The sequence below is a fragment of the Sinocyclocheilus grahami genome, unplaced genomic scaffold (genome assembly GCF_001515645.1).
Source record: "Sinocyclocheilus grahami isolate Dianchi unplaced genomic scaffold, SAMN03320097.WGS_v1.1 scaffold141.1, whole genome shotgun sequence".
Lineage (NCBI taxonomy): Eukaryota > Metazoa > Chordata > Actinopteri > Cypriniformes > Cyprinidae > Sinocyclocheilus > Sinocyclocheilus grahami.
This window is the reverse complement of record NW_015505320.1, coordinates 30,958-50,942: the sequence shown is the minus strand read 5'-3', so window position 1 is coordinate 50,942 and position 19,985 is coordinate 30,958. Positions and strand designations below refer to the sequence as shown.

The window sequence follows — 19,985 nt, the reverse complement described above, 5'->3', positions numbered from 1 at the left end:
CAGAGTTGAGTGAATATTTGCTCATACATCAACTATGTTTAGATGGGCTTTGATTTCCCTGTGTTTCACGGCACATTATGATGGTAAGTACATCTGTATAAGCCTACTTTATAAGAAAAGGGTTTACTTACATTCAGGTTAATACATTTTTAAGTATACTTTCCTAACAATTAATGTTAATGACTTACTTTTTTTCTGTCTATTTTTCCAGTGTCCTCAGCACAGGACAGGATTGAACAGTCTTCAAGAGAAATGACTGAAAGTGAAGGAGCTCAAGTTATTTTAATGTGCAATTATACTACTGCTTCCACAACTAATTATCTCTTTTGGTACAAACAGCTACCAAACAGATCACCAACATTCATTCTGAGTCAATATAGCACTGAGCCTGATTTTAAGAGATTTTCTGCAACAATGAACTCTACATCAAGAACATTTCCATTGATGATCAAGAATCTGCATGTGTCTGACTCTGCTGTGTACTTCTGTGCTCTGAGGCCCACTGTGACTGAAACACACTCAACACTCATACAAAAACTCTCTTTCCTAAAATCTGTGTGCACAGAACTGAAGCATAAAGCTCCACAGAATTGGAATGACATTTGTACCCAGTTTAAATCCATTTCACAATTCCACAAATTGGAACTGTAGTGCTGTAAACTACTCGTATATATTTTTAAGAATTTTTAATTTAGTGCTCATCACTATAAATTTAAATTTTACATAAGGTCTATACCATAAAATGCTATTCATAATCTTCTGTGAACCTCCATAAGATCTCGCATTTAGTTAGTATATGTGTAGATATGAGTGGAGTTTTTGTTGGTACCAGACTGAAAGAGGAGGAGTTTAAAGATCTTTATAGCATAGATCTGAGATGATCTTGTTACATTTTCTGTCACAAAGCTAAGTCCTGCTGTAGTGGCACACACATGTACAATGATACTTCATTCAGTCATTCTGCTCTCTGCCTTGGCAAGTAAGTGCATTTGTGTGTGATTTGCATGCTTTTGCATTTCTAATTTAAGAATATACATATAATATTTTGTCAAATGATTTTCACATCTTACATGCATAATGAACTTTTTCACTGAAAAGATGAACTTATTACGTCCATAAAAAAATAATGTAAATTTTTTCTGCTACTACAATTTAAAATCTAATCACAATGATAATGCAATATTAATATTTAATATAATTAACTAGTATCACTTGCTGTATGTATTGTACAATTTCAAATCACTGTTATAAATCAATTTCAGCACTATTTGAAAATTAAATGTTTTTTTCTCTCTCTCTCTCTCTTTTCCAGGTGTGAGTTTTGGAGATGAAATCACACCAGAAAGCACTGAGGAATCTGCTGCAGTGGGATCAACTGTTACTTTACCCTGCAGTTATTCCTCTGCACAATCACTTCAATGGTACCGTCAGTATCCCGGATCAGCTCCTCAATTTCTTGTGCTTATAATGGAGAGTGTGAAAGAGACTAAGACATCTGATGTAGATCCCAGGTTCTCTACTAAACTCAAAAAAGAAAAACAAGCTACAAAGGAAATTAAACATGTGGATCTGATCATCTTCTCTGCTGCTGTATCAGACTCTGCTCTGTACTACTGTGCTCTGACGCCCACAGTGACAGGAAACACAAGAACACTGAACAAAAACCTGATTCACAGTACTGCATCTACATGACACATATCCAACCTCCATATCTGCTATACTGTAGGTGACACCCCTCTATTCAGCAAACAGTATTATAGATTGTCATTCACAAGGTGATACACAAAGATTCGGTTAAAAGATGCTTCTCCAGATATTCATAATGTTTTATAAAGCAACCATGTTCAAAAAGGTGATAAAATATTGGTTTATTTTTTTTGTGGCCACGAAGTAATTACTTCAAAAAAGTACCTATAGAGAGTATGCAATTTCAGATGCAGCCATGATGTTATTTTGTAAACCCTGAACAATTCTTTATAACGGTAGGATTGGTATAAATAGTGTTTTTGAACAAATGCTTGATGAGTGTACCATGTTGTCATTGTCACGTGTCTTATCTGCATCAGTTGCTTTCTGTCACTGCCATTCTTAAATCCTCTACCATGGCTTCATGGGATATTAAAGTGTCCATCTTATGTACACTTCAGAATCACGCCAGAAGTAGTAGGGCATCAGGGTACATTTTGTCTACTCTTTTGTGAGTACTGTGAATTTGGACATAATTTATTTCTCACATACTGTCTTTTGCCTACTCTAAAGTTGGGAAGTATGTGATTTCAGATGCAGCCAATATTTAGCCATTTCCAACTTCGTCCACAGGGGGTCAGCACTGCTCTCTTCATTTATAGGTGTAACATGTGACATACAAACCTTTAACGAAGAGCTCTGTGTGATAATCACAGAGTTTTTGAGAGCAGAGTTGAGTGAATTTTCTGTTCTTTTACCTCATAGATCAACTATGTTTAGATGGGCTTTGATTTCTCTGTGTTTCACAGCACATTATTATGGTAAGCACATTTTTTTCTATTTCTGTATACTTTAAAAGAATAGGCTTTACTTACATCCAGGTTACTAAATGTTTAAGTTTAATGCTACTAATTTATGTAAATGACTTAAATTGTTTTTCCCGCCAGTGTCCTCAGGACAAGACAATGTTGAACAGTCTTCAAGAGAAATGCCTGCAAATGAAGGAGCTCAAGTTATTTTAATGTGTACTTATACTACTTCTGGAACTCCATATCTCTTCTGGTACAAACAGCTACCAAACAGATCACCAACATTCATTCTGAGTCAATATAGCACTGAGCCTGATTTTAAGAGATTTTCTGCAACAATGAACTCTACATCAAGAACATTTCCATTGATGATCAAGAATCTGCATGTGTCTGACTCTGCTGTGTACTACTGTGCTCTGAGGCCCACAGTGACTGAAACACACTCAACACTCATACAAAAACAGAGGAAGTGCTCAGTTATATGACAAGGTACAAATCCACATGCTATTTAATTCTGTCCCACAACAATAATATGCATATAATAAAAAAAAATCTAATTATCTAAATCTAAAGCACTGATACTTCAAGTCTGTAGAGAGAATAAGAAACACACACAATGATGCTCCATTCTGTCATTCTAATTTCTGCCTTTGCATGTAAGTATTGAAATGCTTTGTGTCTTGCATCCCAGTACTCTTGAGCAGCCAGACCTGCTAATTTCTTCTCAAAATTAAATATAAAGTGTTCTTCGTGCAGTATATTGTGTTCTATACTGATACGGCTAAATTGAATATAGATTCAATTTAAACACCTGTTCTTTAAGATTTGATCTACTTTTACAGATGCAACGCATGGAAATGAAATCAAACCAACCAAAACACTGGAGTTTGCTGACGAGGGTTCAAGTGTTAAATTATCCTGCAGTTATTCATCTGCATATAATCATTACTACAAAAACCTGATACACACTATTGCATCTACATGACACATATCCAACCTCCATATCTGCTATACTGTAGGTGACACCCCTCTATTCAGTAAAAAACCGCATTATAGATTGTCATTCACGACATAAAAATATATAACAGAAAGGGTGACACAAAGACTCTGTTAAAAGATGTTATTCCAGATATTCATAACATTTTATAAGGCAATCATTTTCAAAGAGGTAATAAAATCAACTTTAGATGCATTTGCTTTTTCCCCGGTGAGAAAAGAGGGGTTTATATCTGAGGGTATTTTGCTGAACCTTATAGACTGTGTCATAAAATCATTTAAACTCAGATTGTACGCATGCAGTACATACTCAGTTATTCTAAAAATGAATGAAAAGCTTTATAACATACTCAAGTAAAACATAAGTATAGTGGTTATTAAGCATTTGTTCAAAACCACTATTTATACCAATCATACTTTTATAAAGAATTGTTCAGGGTTTGCAGAATATCATCATGTTTAGCTATTACAAACTTCATCCACAAGGGGTCAGAATTGCTCTCTTCATGTATGAGTATATCATGTGACATGATACTAACATTTAAAGAAGAGCTTTGTGACATAAACACAGAGCTTTTGAAAGCCGAGTGAATTGTCTGTTCTTTTACCTCATAGATCAACTATGTTTAAATGGACTTTGATTTCTCTATGCTTCATAGCACATTATGATGGTAAGCACATTTTTTGTTTCTGCATACTTAAACAGAAAAAAAGTTTACTTAAATATAGGTTACTAAATATTTACACTTAGTTTCCTAATAATGTTAATGATTTACTTTTTCTGTCTATTTTTCCAGTGTCTTCGGGACAGGACAGGGTTGAACAGTCCTTAAAAGAATTGACTGCGAGTGAAAGAGATGAAGTTATTGTAATGTGTAATTATTTTACCACTGTTACAAACATAAACCTTTTCTGGTACAAACAGCTACCAAACAGATCACCAACATTAATTCTGGGTCAATACACCACTGAACCTGATTTTAAGAAGAGATTTTCTGCAACATTGAACTCTACATCAAGAACATTTCCATTGATGATCAAAAACCAACATGTGTCTGACTCTGCTGTGTACTACTGTGCTCTGAAGCCCACAGTGACGGAAACACACTCAACACTCACACAAAAACAGAGGAAGTGCTCAGTTATATGACTAGGTGCAAATCCACATGATGCACATGCACATTCATCCCAACTTGTTACATTTTCTAGACTGAATAAAAAAACAATATGAGAATAAGATTCCCAAACTGCTAACTCAGACACTGAATGTATTCCATCAGACTTTCATTCTCATTAATTTTATTAATACATTAAAACAAACTTACTAATTAATTAATTAGGAAACTACGAAATTAAACTTCATTTTCATGTTGTAATTCTGTTATCATAAGCTGGCAATATACACCACATATTCATATTATCAAGCCTCATTACAGGATCATTAGCTCCTCCTTTTTATTTAATAAATAACATGCCATTTACAGATCTGCTTCTCCACCTTTTTCATTCATTTACTAAAATGAGCATCATCTCTACAGAGACCAGGAAGTTCCAGATTCGTATGACTCAGTTCCTGCAAAACTCATCACAATCATCACAACCCAGAGAACAGAAGAGCATCAACAGAACTGATCTGACTTAGAAAGCATGGACAGACACTTGGTGCTGATATTAATCATGATTTCGGGTAAAATACTCTTTGATGCCAATGCTAAGGAAAATAGATAATTATGTGTAATGTGACTGAATTTAACTCACATGATTTTTCACAATGTAAGCAAATGTTTATTTTAATACTTGCAGGTGGAATGGCTGCAGACCAGATTGGGCCAAACAAGGGTGCAAATGTCATCAGTACAGAAGGAGAGTCTGTGACACTGAGTTGCTCATATGATACAAGCAGCAGATATGTTGCACTTTACTGGTACAGACAGTATCTTAATAGAGAACCTCAGTATTTAATGTGGAAAGATGCTCGGGAATGGAGTGATACTGGGAGCCCAGCTGAACCTCGCTTTCAGTCGACTACATCAGAAACATCCACTGAACTCACTATTACTGGTGTAACTCTGTCAGATTCAGCTCTCTATTATTGTGCTCTAAGAGTTGGAGCCCAGTGATACAAAGTGTGTGTGAAGCTGTACAAAAACTCTAATTCATTTTTCACTTTGATCTCAAGCCATATCAAACCCACAATCTATAATTCACACAATATAATTATACTTGTGGAAACACCTGTGTGAGAAGTTGGATAATATTTTTTTTAGAATATGTAATGTTAAAAAAAGAGGTAGACGTGAAACAATGCACAACAGCAGACACAAATTTGTAAGCATTTTCATACTTACAGAAAACATAATAAATTTAGGTAATTTCAGATAATATCATCATTGTATTATATTTTTACTATGTATTCATTGTTTTTTTATTGTGTTACAATTATCTGTTTAAGTATTTATCACAACCAGCATGATGGATGTCTTATTACCCCAAATCCTGTGGATGTGCTGTAATTTTAGTGTTTATTCATTAACTCAGTTCAGTCAATTTATTTGGCTCAATTTAATTCTAATTAACGTACAGTAAATATTTTGTAAAAACTGAACTAAAAATGATTGACAATGACAAAATTTTAATTTTTTGGTGGACACAATCATAATGATTTTAGAGAATATGATCGAAGTAATAGCCTAATTATAGGATATTTCTAAAAGAAACAAATAATTAAATAATGGTAGAATTGTCCATTTTTGATAAATTCTAGATTTGAAAGGGTCTTTAAAAAATAAAGTCAATTATTTAAAGCATTGTTAACTTTTTGAGGGGCTGCAGAAATCTGATGAAGCAAATCATCAAAGTAGATAAAGACTCATATGCACAGCAGCATTTCATAAAGAGCAGGAAGATCTTTAGTGTTAAAGACTGAAAAGCAGGCAATCTCAGTGTCCTGGGAGCAAGACAGAGTTGAACAGCCTTCTGGAGAAAAGACTGCAAATAAAGGAGATCTAGCTAATCTACTGTGCAATTATTTTACCACAGCTACAAATGAAGATTTTTATTTCTTCTGTGTAAGGGAAACAGGTCAATTTAGCTCAAAGGTAATCATTTAAGATTTTAAAGGGAACTAATCTTAGATTGTCTGATTCGGTCTGATACCCTACATCTGGTACAAACAACTACCAAGTAGAGCACCAGCATTTATGCCGAGTGTACAGTATTTACTTTTTGTGAAGGATCTACTGAGCCTGATTTTAAGGAGAGATATTTTTTATCTCCACATGAAGAACAGTTCCACTGACAATACAGAATGTGCGTATGTCAGACTTTGCTGTGTACTACTGTGCTCTAAAACACTGTGACTAAAACACATTCATACAAAAACATGAAATAAATCATAACTGTAAAAATACTGCCCCTGTATCAGTATCCATCCTCTGCAGTCATAATTACAGAAAGATACATCATACAGCAACTTTCAAACTCAATGTACTTGGCAGGAACTTCCAAACTCAAATCACATGAGCCTAAAACCATCACAACAAAGTCATTTATGTTTGTATTTTTCTTCAAAATCATCTGCTAAATAAATAAATATAAGTATAATTTCTTGCAGTTGCGAAAGCTTTCCTCTAAGCAAAAACATGAGAAGCAGTAGATGATATCGTCACACAGAAAGCAGGAAGTTCCAGTGTGTTTGAGTGTGAAACTGCAGAGACTCACAGTAACACAGATCTACAGCTCACAGCACAGACAACATTAATACACAACTGATCTGAGCTAGTCAACATGGAAAAACACCTGCTGATGATTTTAATTCTGACTTCAGGTACAATATGACTCTTTTAATAATTACAGGTGTATACAGACACATCCAATGGGATAGTTTTGTATTACTTGACTCCTATTTTGTTTGCTTGTTTTAGGTGTGATGACTGCAGACCAGATTGGACCCAATCAAGAAACTAGTGTCATAAAAAAGGAAGATGAGACTGTGACCCTCAGTTCCTCTTCAGGAACTCGAGCTGCGTCGAGAAACGCTAGGGGAACGCCGTTCAGCGTGACGGGCTCTGAATTTCGTGTGTAATCAGACCAATAGATGGGCGAGACGTCACGGCGGGTGACGTAATGACCAGGAGGCTATAAAAGCACGTGCGGTGAGACCAGCGTCAGCTTTTGTCATTCAGCAAGCGCTCTGTGTGTGTGTCGTTCTGATATCTGTCTGTGAGTCATATTTGGTGTTGTCTGTCCCGTAGGGCTAGAAATAAGATACAAGTATGTCTAAAGCACATGACAAGTCACGTCATTTGACTATGGGCGAAGGCAGCCAGCGTTTCAAACCGTGTGTTCCTCCCTGTCCGCGTTTCATTTCGGGGGCGGATACACACAGTTTGTGCGTTGTCTGCCTGGGAGCGGAGCATGCTGAGTCAGCTCTTGAGAGAGCTGACTGCCCGCATTGCGAGCGTCTCCCGATGCATGTTCTCCGCTCTCGCAAGGCACTCTTTGCGGAGGGTGCCTTCACAAGTGTTCCCCGCGGTGCGGGTCCTGCTTCCGCCGAGGCGGAGCGGCGATTACGCTCGTGGGGTTCACAGCTGGAACTGGCGGAGGGAATGGAGACGGGCGAGTCCCTATCTTCTTCCTCACCCGCCAGATCCAGCGCTCGCTCACCGGGTTCGCCTTCATTTTAATGAAGAGCTTCACTATTTAATATATAAGTATTCAGGAGGTGGAGGTGGGAGCCCCTCTGATCCTCGCTTTCAGTCACACAATCATCCACTGAACTCACTATTACTGGTGTAACTCTGTCAGATTCAGCTCTCTATTATTGTGCTCTAAGAGTTGGAGCCCAGTGATACAAAGTCTATATGAAGTACAAAAAAAAGTTTTTTGTACTTTTTTGAGGTTTTTGCCATACAAAAACTCAAATTAATTTTTCCCTTCGATGTCAAGCATTATCAGACCCACAATCTATCATTATATTGTGGAAACACCTGTGTGTGGTTACTGAAAAGGTAATGAAAATGAAACACAATACTTCCTGAATCACAGTTGAATATCATAAAATAAATAAATAAATAAAACCAGGGTTACATAGAACCCTGATATAGAACATACAAAAACAGGGTTATGTCTGAATCTTTGATATCATATGTATTTATGTTTATACATTTAAATGCTATATTAATTATACTTTTTCTTATATTAAAGTAGTTTTATTGAATTGTATTATGGTTTATTTGCAAGGGACGCATTTGCAGAGGCAATAACACCACTGAAAAACACAGAAACATTTGTGGGGGAAAAACATGTAAGGTCCACGCAACTTGGCCCAAGGAAGGTATCCAGTGGTGGCTAAAGGTTTCTTGCGTGTTCGGTCTTTTCAGTGCGCAAAGTTATTTAATTTAAGTTCAACTCTAATCTGACTCCATTTTATTATCTAATCTGACTCCATTTTATTATGACCTCGAATTTAGGTTGAAAGGCAAATTGGTTGTTTGTCTGTCTTTCTAATTATTATTATTCTGACATTTGATTATTCTATTTAACTCTTTACTTTATATTTACTCCTTCGGTCAGGGTGCCTCACGTTGGCCGTTTTACGTGGGCCCCACAATCACAAACTCGCCAGTCTGAACATTAGCCAGAGGTTATGACTAATACTATTTAATAGGTCGCCCATGTTACCATTCTTTAAATAGTAGTTCTGTTTAGCCCCCTACAGTTATCCATGTACAACTTAGTTAAAGCTCAAACAATAATCAGCAGTTATGCTAGTACTATTTGTCTAGCCCACGATAGTTATATAACTACGTACAACTTAACTAAAGCTGAGACAATAATCAGTGGTTATGCTAGTACTATGAAATATGTTAATTTTTCAAAAGTATTTTTTATCTAGCCCCTGATAGTTAAAATAACTACGTACAACTTGAATAAAACTCAAACAAGAATCAGCGGTTATGCTAGTACTATTTGTCTAGCCCCCGATAGTTAATATAATTACATACAACTTAATTAAAGTTGAGACAATAACCAGTGGTTATGACCAGTACTATGACTAGCCACCCATAGTTAACGCAACTGAGTACAACTTAACTAAAGTCAAGCAGTTAGTCAGAAATCTATAATCTCACCTGATGTGCGCCATGCTCCATCTAACCTGAGATCTAGTATGCACTTAACCCTGGACGCAGATTTGCGGAAACATACGGCTTCACTTAATCACAGAGTAAGTCAGAATAAATCAAATGTAAGAATTTATTATCAGTCAGGTAAATATATATTATGCCAATTACATAGCAATTCAAAGATATCAAATCAATACAAGACATCAAATTCTCAAAGACAAATCTAAGAGTAAGATACATACCTGACTTTTAGAAAAATACATAGTATGAAGTGTGTGGACACACTTCATACTACAGTCTTTCTGGCTACAGAATCGCCCCGACCCTTTTGCTGCAATCCTTTAAATACATTAGGATCTGTATTATCTTTTAGTCTACTTTTGTAAGATTGAGAGACCATTGTACCACTCGCCCTGAGACTATTCAAATGATACCAAACATGACTGTAAATATTATTTGCATTCATGTAGAACATTATACTATTGACCATTCTGAGTGAACCAAGTGGAGGGAGGATGGGTAAGGGGAAGGAAGGGGATGAGAAGGAAATGATGCATATGTGAGAGAGCCATTTCCTGCACGAAGATGCCCATGTATGTTTGTATTGTCTGTTTCTGATTCTGTTATGAGTTTCTTTCATCCTTACAAACATCTACCTCATCTGTAAATAAATATGATTAACGTGTGCTGGCATTGTCAGTATCCGGGATCCAGAGCTCCTGTTTTTTATTTAACCACAAGGAGGGTCAATGCCACCTCTTCACCTCTTTTTTTTACCTATTAATAATAGCCAAATATTGTGAGCCTGGAGATCTTTCCTGCTAAAATAACAGATTCTGTGATTCTGTGCCATTAAGCAAAAATGCATCATTCACATCTTTGAATAAATGTACATCGGACTTGTGTAAAACTAAATTTTCTATTCCCTGCATTACCTATATGTTAATTCTGATACACAGTATGATAATGGATGATTTAACCATATTCCTGTCATTTTGCATTGTACAAATGTACATAATGTAAGTCTTAGGCATGTTTAAGTGTCAAAAGGGTAAAATTCTCAATAACTTAAATGATGACACTGGAAACATAGTCACTGTAACATAGTAATACTTTTCTCTGTCAAATGCTATAGGAACAATTAATAAAACAAACAAACAAACAAAAAAACATGATTATAAAAATATTTTTGCAATAATATCCTGAAGAGGGCAGTATTCACACACACCACTTAAAATCTAATTTTTATTTCCTTTTTTATGTTTAAACTCTCCTCCCCTGCTATAAACCATCCAATTTCTTACTGACATGGCTGATTTATCTTTTTCTCCTGTTACAGTCAACACATGATACAAAATGATAACTCATAGGTTGTTTAAATTATTAATTTTTGCATCAGTTTATCATGGTAAGTGGGGGAATTTGTAATTTCTTAATTGCTTCAAAGAGTTTTATACCCTTAGGTTACATTTTTTTAAAGTTTTATCCTAACATGTTTTCATGTTTTTACAGAGTGTCATGGAGAAGAGCTTGTTGATCAGCCAGATAAAAACATAGCTGAATTTGAAGGAAGATCACCTGACTTTTAGAAAAATACATAGTATGAAGTGTGTGGACACACAGGTCCCAGACCTGGGTGGTTTGCACCTCAATGGGAACAGAAGGTAATTTGCATGGAATGACACCCTCTACAGTAATCAAAATATCTCTTAACTCTTAGGATCTGTATTATCTTTTAGTCTACTTTTGTAAGATTGAGAGACCATTGTACCACTCGCCCTGAGACTATTCAAATGATACCAAACATGACTGTAAATATTATTTGCATTCATGTAGAACATTATACTATTGACCATTCTGAGTGAACCAAGTGGAGGGAGGATGGGTAAGGGGAAGGAAGGGGATGAGAAGGAAATGATGCATATGTGAGAGAGCCATTTCCTGCACGAAGATGCCCATGTATGTTTGTATTGTCTGTTTCTGATTCTGTTATGAGTTTCTTTCATCCTTACAAACATCTACCTCATCTGTAAATAAATATGATTAACGTGTGCTGGCATTGTCAGTATCCGGGATCCAGAGCTCCTGTTTTTTATTTAACCACAAGGAGGGTCAATGCCACCTCTTTTTCCTTGTATTTTACCTATTAATAATAGCCAAATATTGTGAGCCTGGAGATCTTTCCTGCTAAAATAACAGATTCTGTGCTATAAACACATTAAGCAAAAATGCATCATTCACATCTTTGAATAAATGTACATCGGACTTGTGTAAAACTAAATTTTCTATTCCCTGCATTACCTATATGTTAATTCTGATACACAGTATGATAATGGATGATTTAACCATATTCCTGTCATTTTGCATTGTACAAATGTACATAATGTAAGTCTTAGGCATGTTTAAGTGTCAAAAGGGTAAAATTCTCAATAACTTAAATGATGACACTGGAAACATAGTCACTGTAACATAGTAATACTTTTCTCTGTCAAATGCTATAGGAACAATTAATAAAACAAACAAACAAACAAAAAAACATGATTATAAAAATATTTTTGCAATAATATCCTGAAGAGGGCAGTATTCACACACACCACTTAAAATCTAATTTTTATTTCCTTTTTTATGTTTAAACTCTCCTCCCCTGCTATAAACCATCCAATTTCTTACTGACATGGCTGATTTATCTTTTTCTCCTGTTACAGTCAACACATGATACAAAATGATAACTCATAGGTTGTTTAAATTATTAATTTTTGCATCAGTTTATCATGGTAAGTGGGGGAATTTGTAATTTCTTAATTGCTTCAAAGAGTTTTATACCCTTAGGTTACATTTTTTTAAAGTTTTATCCTAACATGTTTTCATGTTTTTACAGAGTGTCATGGAGAAGAGCTTGTTGATCAGCCAGATAAAAACATAGCTGAATTTGAAGGAAGATCAGTAACTTTACAATGCAAATATAAAACAACTTCATCACAACCAGAACTCTTCTGGTACATTCACAGAGCAAATTACTTTCCAAAATACATTCTGTGGAGAAACAAATTTGGAGCAAAAGATAATGATGCTCAGTTCCAGGAGAGATTTGACTCTGAAGTGTCATTAGATTTAGTTCCACTGACAATCAAGAATCTGCGTGTGTCTGACTCTGCTGTGTACTACTGTGCTCTGAGGCCCACAGTGACTGAAACACACTCAACACTCATACAACAACAGAGGAAGTGTTTAATTATATGATGAGCTGCAAATCCACATGCTATTTACTTCTGTCCCAAAACAATAACAAGCATAAATAAATACAAAATTTAATGTAAACATTATAAATTACATAGTGCTGTGCATAGTGAATGTCATAAACCTTATGAGCTCTAAAGTATTGTAACAATTAAAGTATGAGGAATAATCTAGTGTCCTTGTGTTCTGAGGATTTATATCATATGACAGAGTTAGTAAGTAACCACAAGATGTTACAATAGGATATGAATAGTAATCAAATGACTCAATGGTGTATGAAACAGATCTGATCTTATCTGATCTGCTCTCTCTTAAGAGCTCTCTGGAAGAGGTGGGGTTTAAAGCACTGATACCTGATGTGATCTTTAACTTCAAGTCTGTAGAGAGAGAATAAGAAACACACAATGATGCTCCATTCTGTCATTCTAATTTCTGCCTTTGCATGTAAGTATTGTGTAAGTGTTTTGTGTTTTGAAACTAAATATTATGAGCAGCCAGAATGGCTAATAATTAACTGATTAAAGATTCAATATAAACACCTGTTCTTAAAAGATGTGATTTGTTTTTCAGATGCAGCATATGGAAATGAAATTAAACCTACCAAAACTTTGGAGTTTGCTGATGAGGGTTCAAGTGTTAAATTATCCTGCAGTTATTTATCTGCATTAACTCTCTACTGGTACCGTCAGTATCCCGGATCACCTCCTGAGTTCATTGTGTTAATCTCAGACAGATCAAAACAACCTGAGGAGTCTAATGTAGATTCCAGATTCACTGCCAAAGTCACCAAAGACAAAGAAAACCATGTGGATCTGGAGATCTCCTCTGCGTCTATATCAGACTCTGCTCTGTACTACTGTGCTCTGGAGCCCACAGTGACAGGAAACACAAGAACACTGTACAAAAACCTGATTCACAGTATTGCATCTACATGACACATATCCAACCTCCATATCTGCTAGCTAAAACAAGGAAACACTCTTTTAATCAGCAAAAAGCAGTATTATGTCATTCACAATATAAAATGTTATAACAGAAAAGGGGACACACAAAGATTCACTTAAAAGATGCTTCTCTGGGACTTTATAACATTTTATAAAGCAACCATGTTTAAAAAAGACGATAAAACAACTCTAGATGTATTTGCCAAGTGGTGAGGAAAGAGTGGATAATATCTGAGAGTATTTAGCAGAACCTGACAGACACTGTGTCATAAGATTGTTGAAACTCAGACTGTAAGCGTACAGTACATACAATGATACTTTATTCAGTTATTCTTGAAATAAGTGAGTAAATTGCTTTAAAACATTCATACATATAACATAAGTATAGTGGTGATCAAGCATGTGTTCAAAAACACCATTTATACCAATCATACCTTTTTAAAGAACTGTTCAGGGTTTGCAAAATAACATTATGTTTAGCAATGTCAAACTTCCTGCACAAGGGGTCAGCATTGCTCTCTTCATGTATGAGTATATCATGTGACATGATACAAACATTTAAAGAAGAGCTCTGACACAGAGCTTTTGAAAGCACACAGTTGAGTGAATGTTTGTTCATAGATCAACTATGTTTACATGGACTTTGATTTATCTGTGCTTCATAGCCCATTATGATGGTAAGCAAATTTTTGTTTCTGCATTTTTAACAGAAAATGGTTTACTTAAATATAGGATACTAAATGTGTTCACTTGCTTTCCTAATGATTCATGTTAATCATTTACTTTTTCTGTCTATTGTTCCCCAGTTTCTTCGGGACAGGACAGAGTTGAACAGTCTTCAGAAGAAATGACTGCGAGTGAAGGAGCTCAAGTTATTGTATGGTGTAAATATATTACCACTGATACAACCCCATACCTCTTCTGGTACCAACAGCTACCAAACAGATCACCAACATTCATTCTAAATAAATTAACTTTTGGTGAGGGAACTACTGAGCCAGATTTTAAGAAGAGATTTTCTGCAACACTGAATTCAACATCAAAAACAGTTCCACTGATGATCAAGGATGTGCGTGTGTCTGACTCTGCTGTGTACTACTGTGCTCTGAGGCCCACAGTGACAGGAAACACAACAACACTGTACAAAAACCTGACATGCGAAAAAGCATAACTATACTTTCTACAAATCAGACTAAACAGACGAGCATATAACAATTGAGAGAATCACATTCTCAAATTGCTAACTCCGGCACTGATTGGACTCCATCAAACTCATGAGTCTCAAAGACTCATGTTTAAAATGAGATATAACGACAAGTGAAAATGGATATATAATAATAAGATATAATTACTGTACAGGGTCATTAATTACCCCAGTTCAATTTACTTGCTTTAAATAACAGATCTCTCATTCACATATGTTTTTCTCTACCTCATTCATTCATTTATTATCTATACAACCAAAATTGTTGAATATTATTCCAATATTCACAATTGTTCTTGGTGAGACTGATTTGCTACTCTGCAAATACTTGGTTTCATTTCTATATATTGTTTTCTGTTTTTTTTGTTTTCTATATGTGACCCTGGATCACAAAACCAGTCTTAAGTCGCAATAGCCAAAAATACATTGTATGGGTCAAAATTATTGATTTTTCTTTTATGCCAAAAATCATTAGGATATTAAGTAAAGATCACGTTCCATGAAGATATGTTGTAAATTTCCTACCGTAAATATATCAAAACTTAATTTTTGATTAGTAATATGCATTGCTAAGGACTTCATTTGGACAACTTTATTAAAGACAATTTTCTCAATATTTAGATTTCTTTGCATCCTCAGATTCCAGAATTTCAAAAAAAAAATTGACACTTAAGACTGGTTTTGTGGTCCAGGGTCACATATGTTGTTTCTATATGTTGTTGTCATCATCAACAGAGAGCAGGACGTTCCTGAGTGACTGTATGACTCAGATCCTGAGTAACTGCAGAAACTCAGAGCATCACAATCATCACAACCCACAGAACAGAAGAGCATCAGCAGAACTGATCTGACTTAGTAAACATGGGCAGACACTAGGTACTAACTGTAATCATGACTTCAGGTAAAATACTCTTTCATACCAATGTTAAGGAAAATAGATCATTAAGTGTAATGTGACTGAATTTACACAAATTTTTACCAAATTTTAATTGACCAAATTTTTATGTTTGCAGGTGGAATGGCTGCAGACCAGATTGGGCCAAAAAAGAGTGCAAATGTCATCAGTACAGAAGGAGAGTCTGTGACACTGAGCTGCTCATATGATACAAGTAGCAGATAAGTTGTACTTTTATGGTACAGAAAGTATACGAATACAGAACCTCAGTATTTGATATGGAAATATGCTCGTTCATGGAGTGGAACTGGGAGCCCAGCTGCACCTTGCTTTCAGTCGACTACATCAGAAGCATCCACTGAACTCACTATTACTGGTGTAACTCTGTCAGATTCAGCTCTCTATTATTGTGCTCTAAGAGTTGGAGCCCAGTGATACAAAGTCTATGTGAAGCTGTTCAAAATCTCAAATTCATTTTTCACTTTGAAACTGAACCACAATCTGATACACAGAACTTAATAAATCATGTGGAAACACCTGCATTTGAGTGTGATAAGAAATTTTATTCAGGTAGGCCTATGTAATGTTTAATAAAAAGTGGAAACAAAGATGTAAAAGAGAAACAATGTACAACAGAAGATTATGACACTTGTGAACTCACAAACTACATAACTGAGCAAAGAAAAAAAATAGTCTACATTAATATCAACATTCGTATTATGAAAAGTCTGGTCTTGACTTGAAAAAAACTAAGGATCATTCTAGGTTTTTAAGCAAATATGCAAATATAACACATTATCAATATCTAAATTAAATTAATTTCACAGTGTAAATCAGTAAATGTGGCCACAAGGTGGCAGGATCTCAAATTTATAATAAAGGCTGCAAATGTCAAGAACTGAATGGAGGCTGCAGAAATCTGATCAAACAAATCATCAACGTAGATAAACTTTGAAAAGTTTCTGGATGGTAAAGGCAATTATAAAAAACAAATAAGGCTTTATGTCAAGAAGTGTGTCCTCTGTATGTCCACTGCTACAAAATGTAAATCTAGTGTGCCTATGTGTGTTAGAAATACATAAATTCACCACTGGAGGGCAAAACCCAAAAGAGCTGTCAAGTCAAGTCGACAGTGTGCTATGGGAGGATTTAGACCTACTTGAAGACTTGAAATATCAAGAGAGTATATCAGCAGAGAGTAAACAGAGAGCTACAGTAAAGACAGAGAGACGCATTCATTAGAGCACACACCAAAATATAAATTTCATTTCAACAATGGAAAAACTGATGATTATTATGCTTTTCTTCTCAGCACAGGTCTTTGGTAAGAAAGATTATTTATACTTTAGTATCTGTTTTAGTTATGTAAATTATAAATAGTTAAACATATTTTCCAGTGTGCTGGGGGCAGGACAGAATTGAACAGCCTTCTGGAGAAATGACTGCAAATAAAGGAGATCCAGTTACTCTACAGTGCAATTATTCTACCAGTGCTACAAATGTATATATTTACTGGTACAAACAGCTACCAAACAGATCACCAACATTCATGCTGAGTGTATTTAGTTTTGGTAAAGGAACTACTGAGGATGAATTTAAGGACAGATTTTCTGCAACACTAAACTCAAAATCAACAACAGTTCCACTGATGATCGAGGATGTGCGTGTGTCTGACTCTGCTGTGTACTACTGTGCTCTGCAGCCCACAGTGACTGTAACACACTCAGACTCATACAAAATAAAACTGAGATCTACCACAATCCACTGTCATCATAATAAAGTCACAAACACCACATAAAATCTATAACCTTAAAGGGACAGTTCACCAAATTTTTTTTTTAAAATAAGCAATTATTTACTCACCCTCATCTTATCCTACCTGTATTACTTTCTTATGCAGAACACAAAATAAAATAGTTCGAAAAATGCTGGCAACAAAAGATTGACTTGCAACCAAGAAATGACTTCCACTGTATGGACAAAAAACATTGAGAGATTTCTCAACATATACTTTTTGTTATGATAATTTTGTTATATACTATTTGTTCAAATACAGTATACTCATTGTTTTCTACAGAAGATAGAAACAATGATGTGTGGGTGAGTAGATGATGACAAATTAAACATTTATTTTTATTAATAAAGTAATTAACAGAAATAGGCAATATAAAGAGTACTTCATGTTGCATTAAATAAACTGCATAGGGTTTGTTAAGAGTTATGTATGACAAAATTAATATACTAACTTTATACCTGATTTTCTTTTATCTGTATTACTATGCATTTTCGCTTACAACAAAAAAAAAAAAGAGAGAATACTAAAATGTCATATTCATTCGAAATTAAAGCAAATTACTCTACAATACTGAGCCTTAAGTTTCAAAATGAATATCAAACTCTTCAATCAAGCTATCTATATACAGTGGTTTAGTCAGGCTCCTCCTCCAGGTGTTTGTAAATGTGTTCAGTGTAACTTTAACAAAGAAAGACTGAAGCAACAAGGGGTCAGAACTGCTCTTCTAGATGTGTTCATTCAATTTTATTTAATTTACTACAGCATAGGATACTTATTCTGATGATGACACACTGGAAAAAATATTTAGTGTTGTTTATCTCATATTTCTTCGGTAAGTAGATTCTTAAACATAATTCCTTCCATTTAAATTTGAGAATGAATTCAACTTGTAAATGTTTTTCTAAATTCCAGGGTGTAAATCTGAGGATGCCGTCCACCAGAATATAAGAGTTCAAACAGCAGATGAAGGTGCAGCTGTAATAATTAATTGTTCATATACAACCACTGATCCAAGCCCAACTCTCTTCTGGTACCAGAAACAAGTAAATGGATTCCCAAAATACATGCTGAACAGAGTTGCTACTTATGGAAATAATGAAGAAGAGTTCAAGAAAAGATTTAATGCAAGTCTGAACACACAAACCAAATCAGTTCCACTGACAATCCAGGATGTGCGTGTGTCTGACTCTGCTGTGTACTACTGTGCTCTGAGGCCCACAGTGACTAAAACACACTCAACACTCATACAAAAACTATATATGTGTGAGCAACTGAGCATTCACAAGTTTGGAAATATTACAATGTTTAGTGTTTCATTTTGTCTTCTTATTGTCACATATTTTAATTGGTGTTATTATTAATATATTTAAACTTAAAATGTCTTTCTATTTCTCTTGACAAACCATAAATCTGTGTATACAGACGGAGGGTGTCTTTATCATGACATTTGTTATAAATAATTTGTATTACAAAGCTGGTAAACAAGACAGAGACAAATACATTTTGGATTTATAAGCATTATTAATTTAAACTGATTTAAATTCAATTTAATTAAAAAAGACTTGTTACTAATATCCTAATCTTTTAATCTCAAATCACTGCAATGTCCAAAACAACACACCTCCCCTGGAAGCATGTCTACAAGTTAGTACTCCGGTGTTTGCAGAAATCTGATAACATTAAGTGCATTGTTGTTACTGCTTTGGTATCTGATTGTATTGATTCTAACTGCATTTCATTTTAAGTTACTTTGAATAAAAATGTTGGTTAGAAAAACATAAATTCACCACAGGGAGGCAGCATTCCTCAAGATGTCTTTAAAGGGGTCATATGATACGATTTCAATTTGTCCTTTCTCTTTGAAGTGTTACAAGCTCTTGGTGCATAAAGAAGATCTGTAAAGTTGCAAAGACTAAAGTCTCAAATCCAAAGAGATATTCTTTATAAAAGTTAAGAGTCAACCACGCCTACCTAAAACAGCTCGTTCTAACATGCCCCCACATATATACATTACAATGTGGGAATATTTGCATAACGCCGCCCAAATGTTCACGCAAAGAAAGAAGGCGTAACTGTGATTCTCGCTGTTGCTGCCACCGCTATGTCGTGGAGACGCTGTGTGTTTCGTTGTGAAAGCGAAACTACTTTGTTTGGCCTTCCAAAAGAAGACATGACTAGAAATTAGTGGTTAAGTTGTATTTACAACACTGTTCCAGAACAGTTCAACCCAAATATTCAGATGTGTGCAGCACATTTTATGGAGGACTGTTTCCTGAACCTGGGAGAGTAGACTA

General features: G+C 35.1%; 3 gene segments (V, D, J or C); all 3 read left to right on the top strand.

Moving 5' to 3' along the window:
- Positions 1 to 939: 939 nt before the first annotated feature.
- On the top strand, positions 940 to 1,692 carry LOC107591401 (Ig kappa chain V-I region Hau-like). The segment is given in 2 exon segments: positions 940 to 979; positions 1,313 to 1,692. Coding segments are annotated over 2 exon segments (420 nt in total).
- A 3,408-nt stretch (positions 1,693 to 5,100) lies between these two features.
- On the top strand, positions 5,101 to 5,611 carry LOC107591400 (T-cell receptor alpha chain V region RL-5-like). The segment is given in 2 exon segments: positions 5,101 to 5,178; positions 5,295 to 5,611. Coding segments are annotated over 2 exon segments (357 nt in total).
- Positions 5,612 to 13,257: 7,646 nt separating this feature from the next.
- Positions 13,258 to 13,788, top strand: LOC107591399 (T-cell receptor alpha chain V region CTL-F3-like). The segment is given in 2 exon segments: positions 13,258 to 13,297; positions 13,424 to 13,788. Coding segments are annotated over 2 exon segments (405 nt in total).
- Positions 13,789 to 19,985: the final 6,197 nt, after the last annotated feature.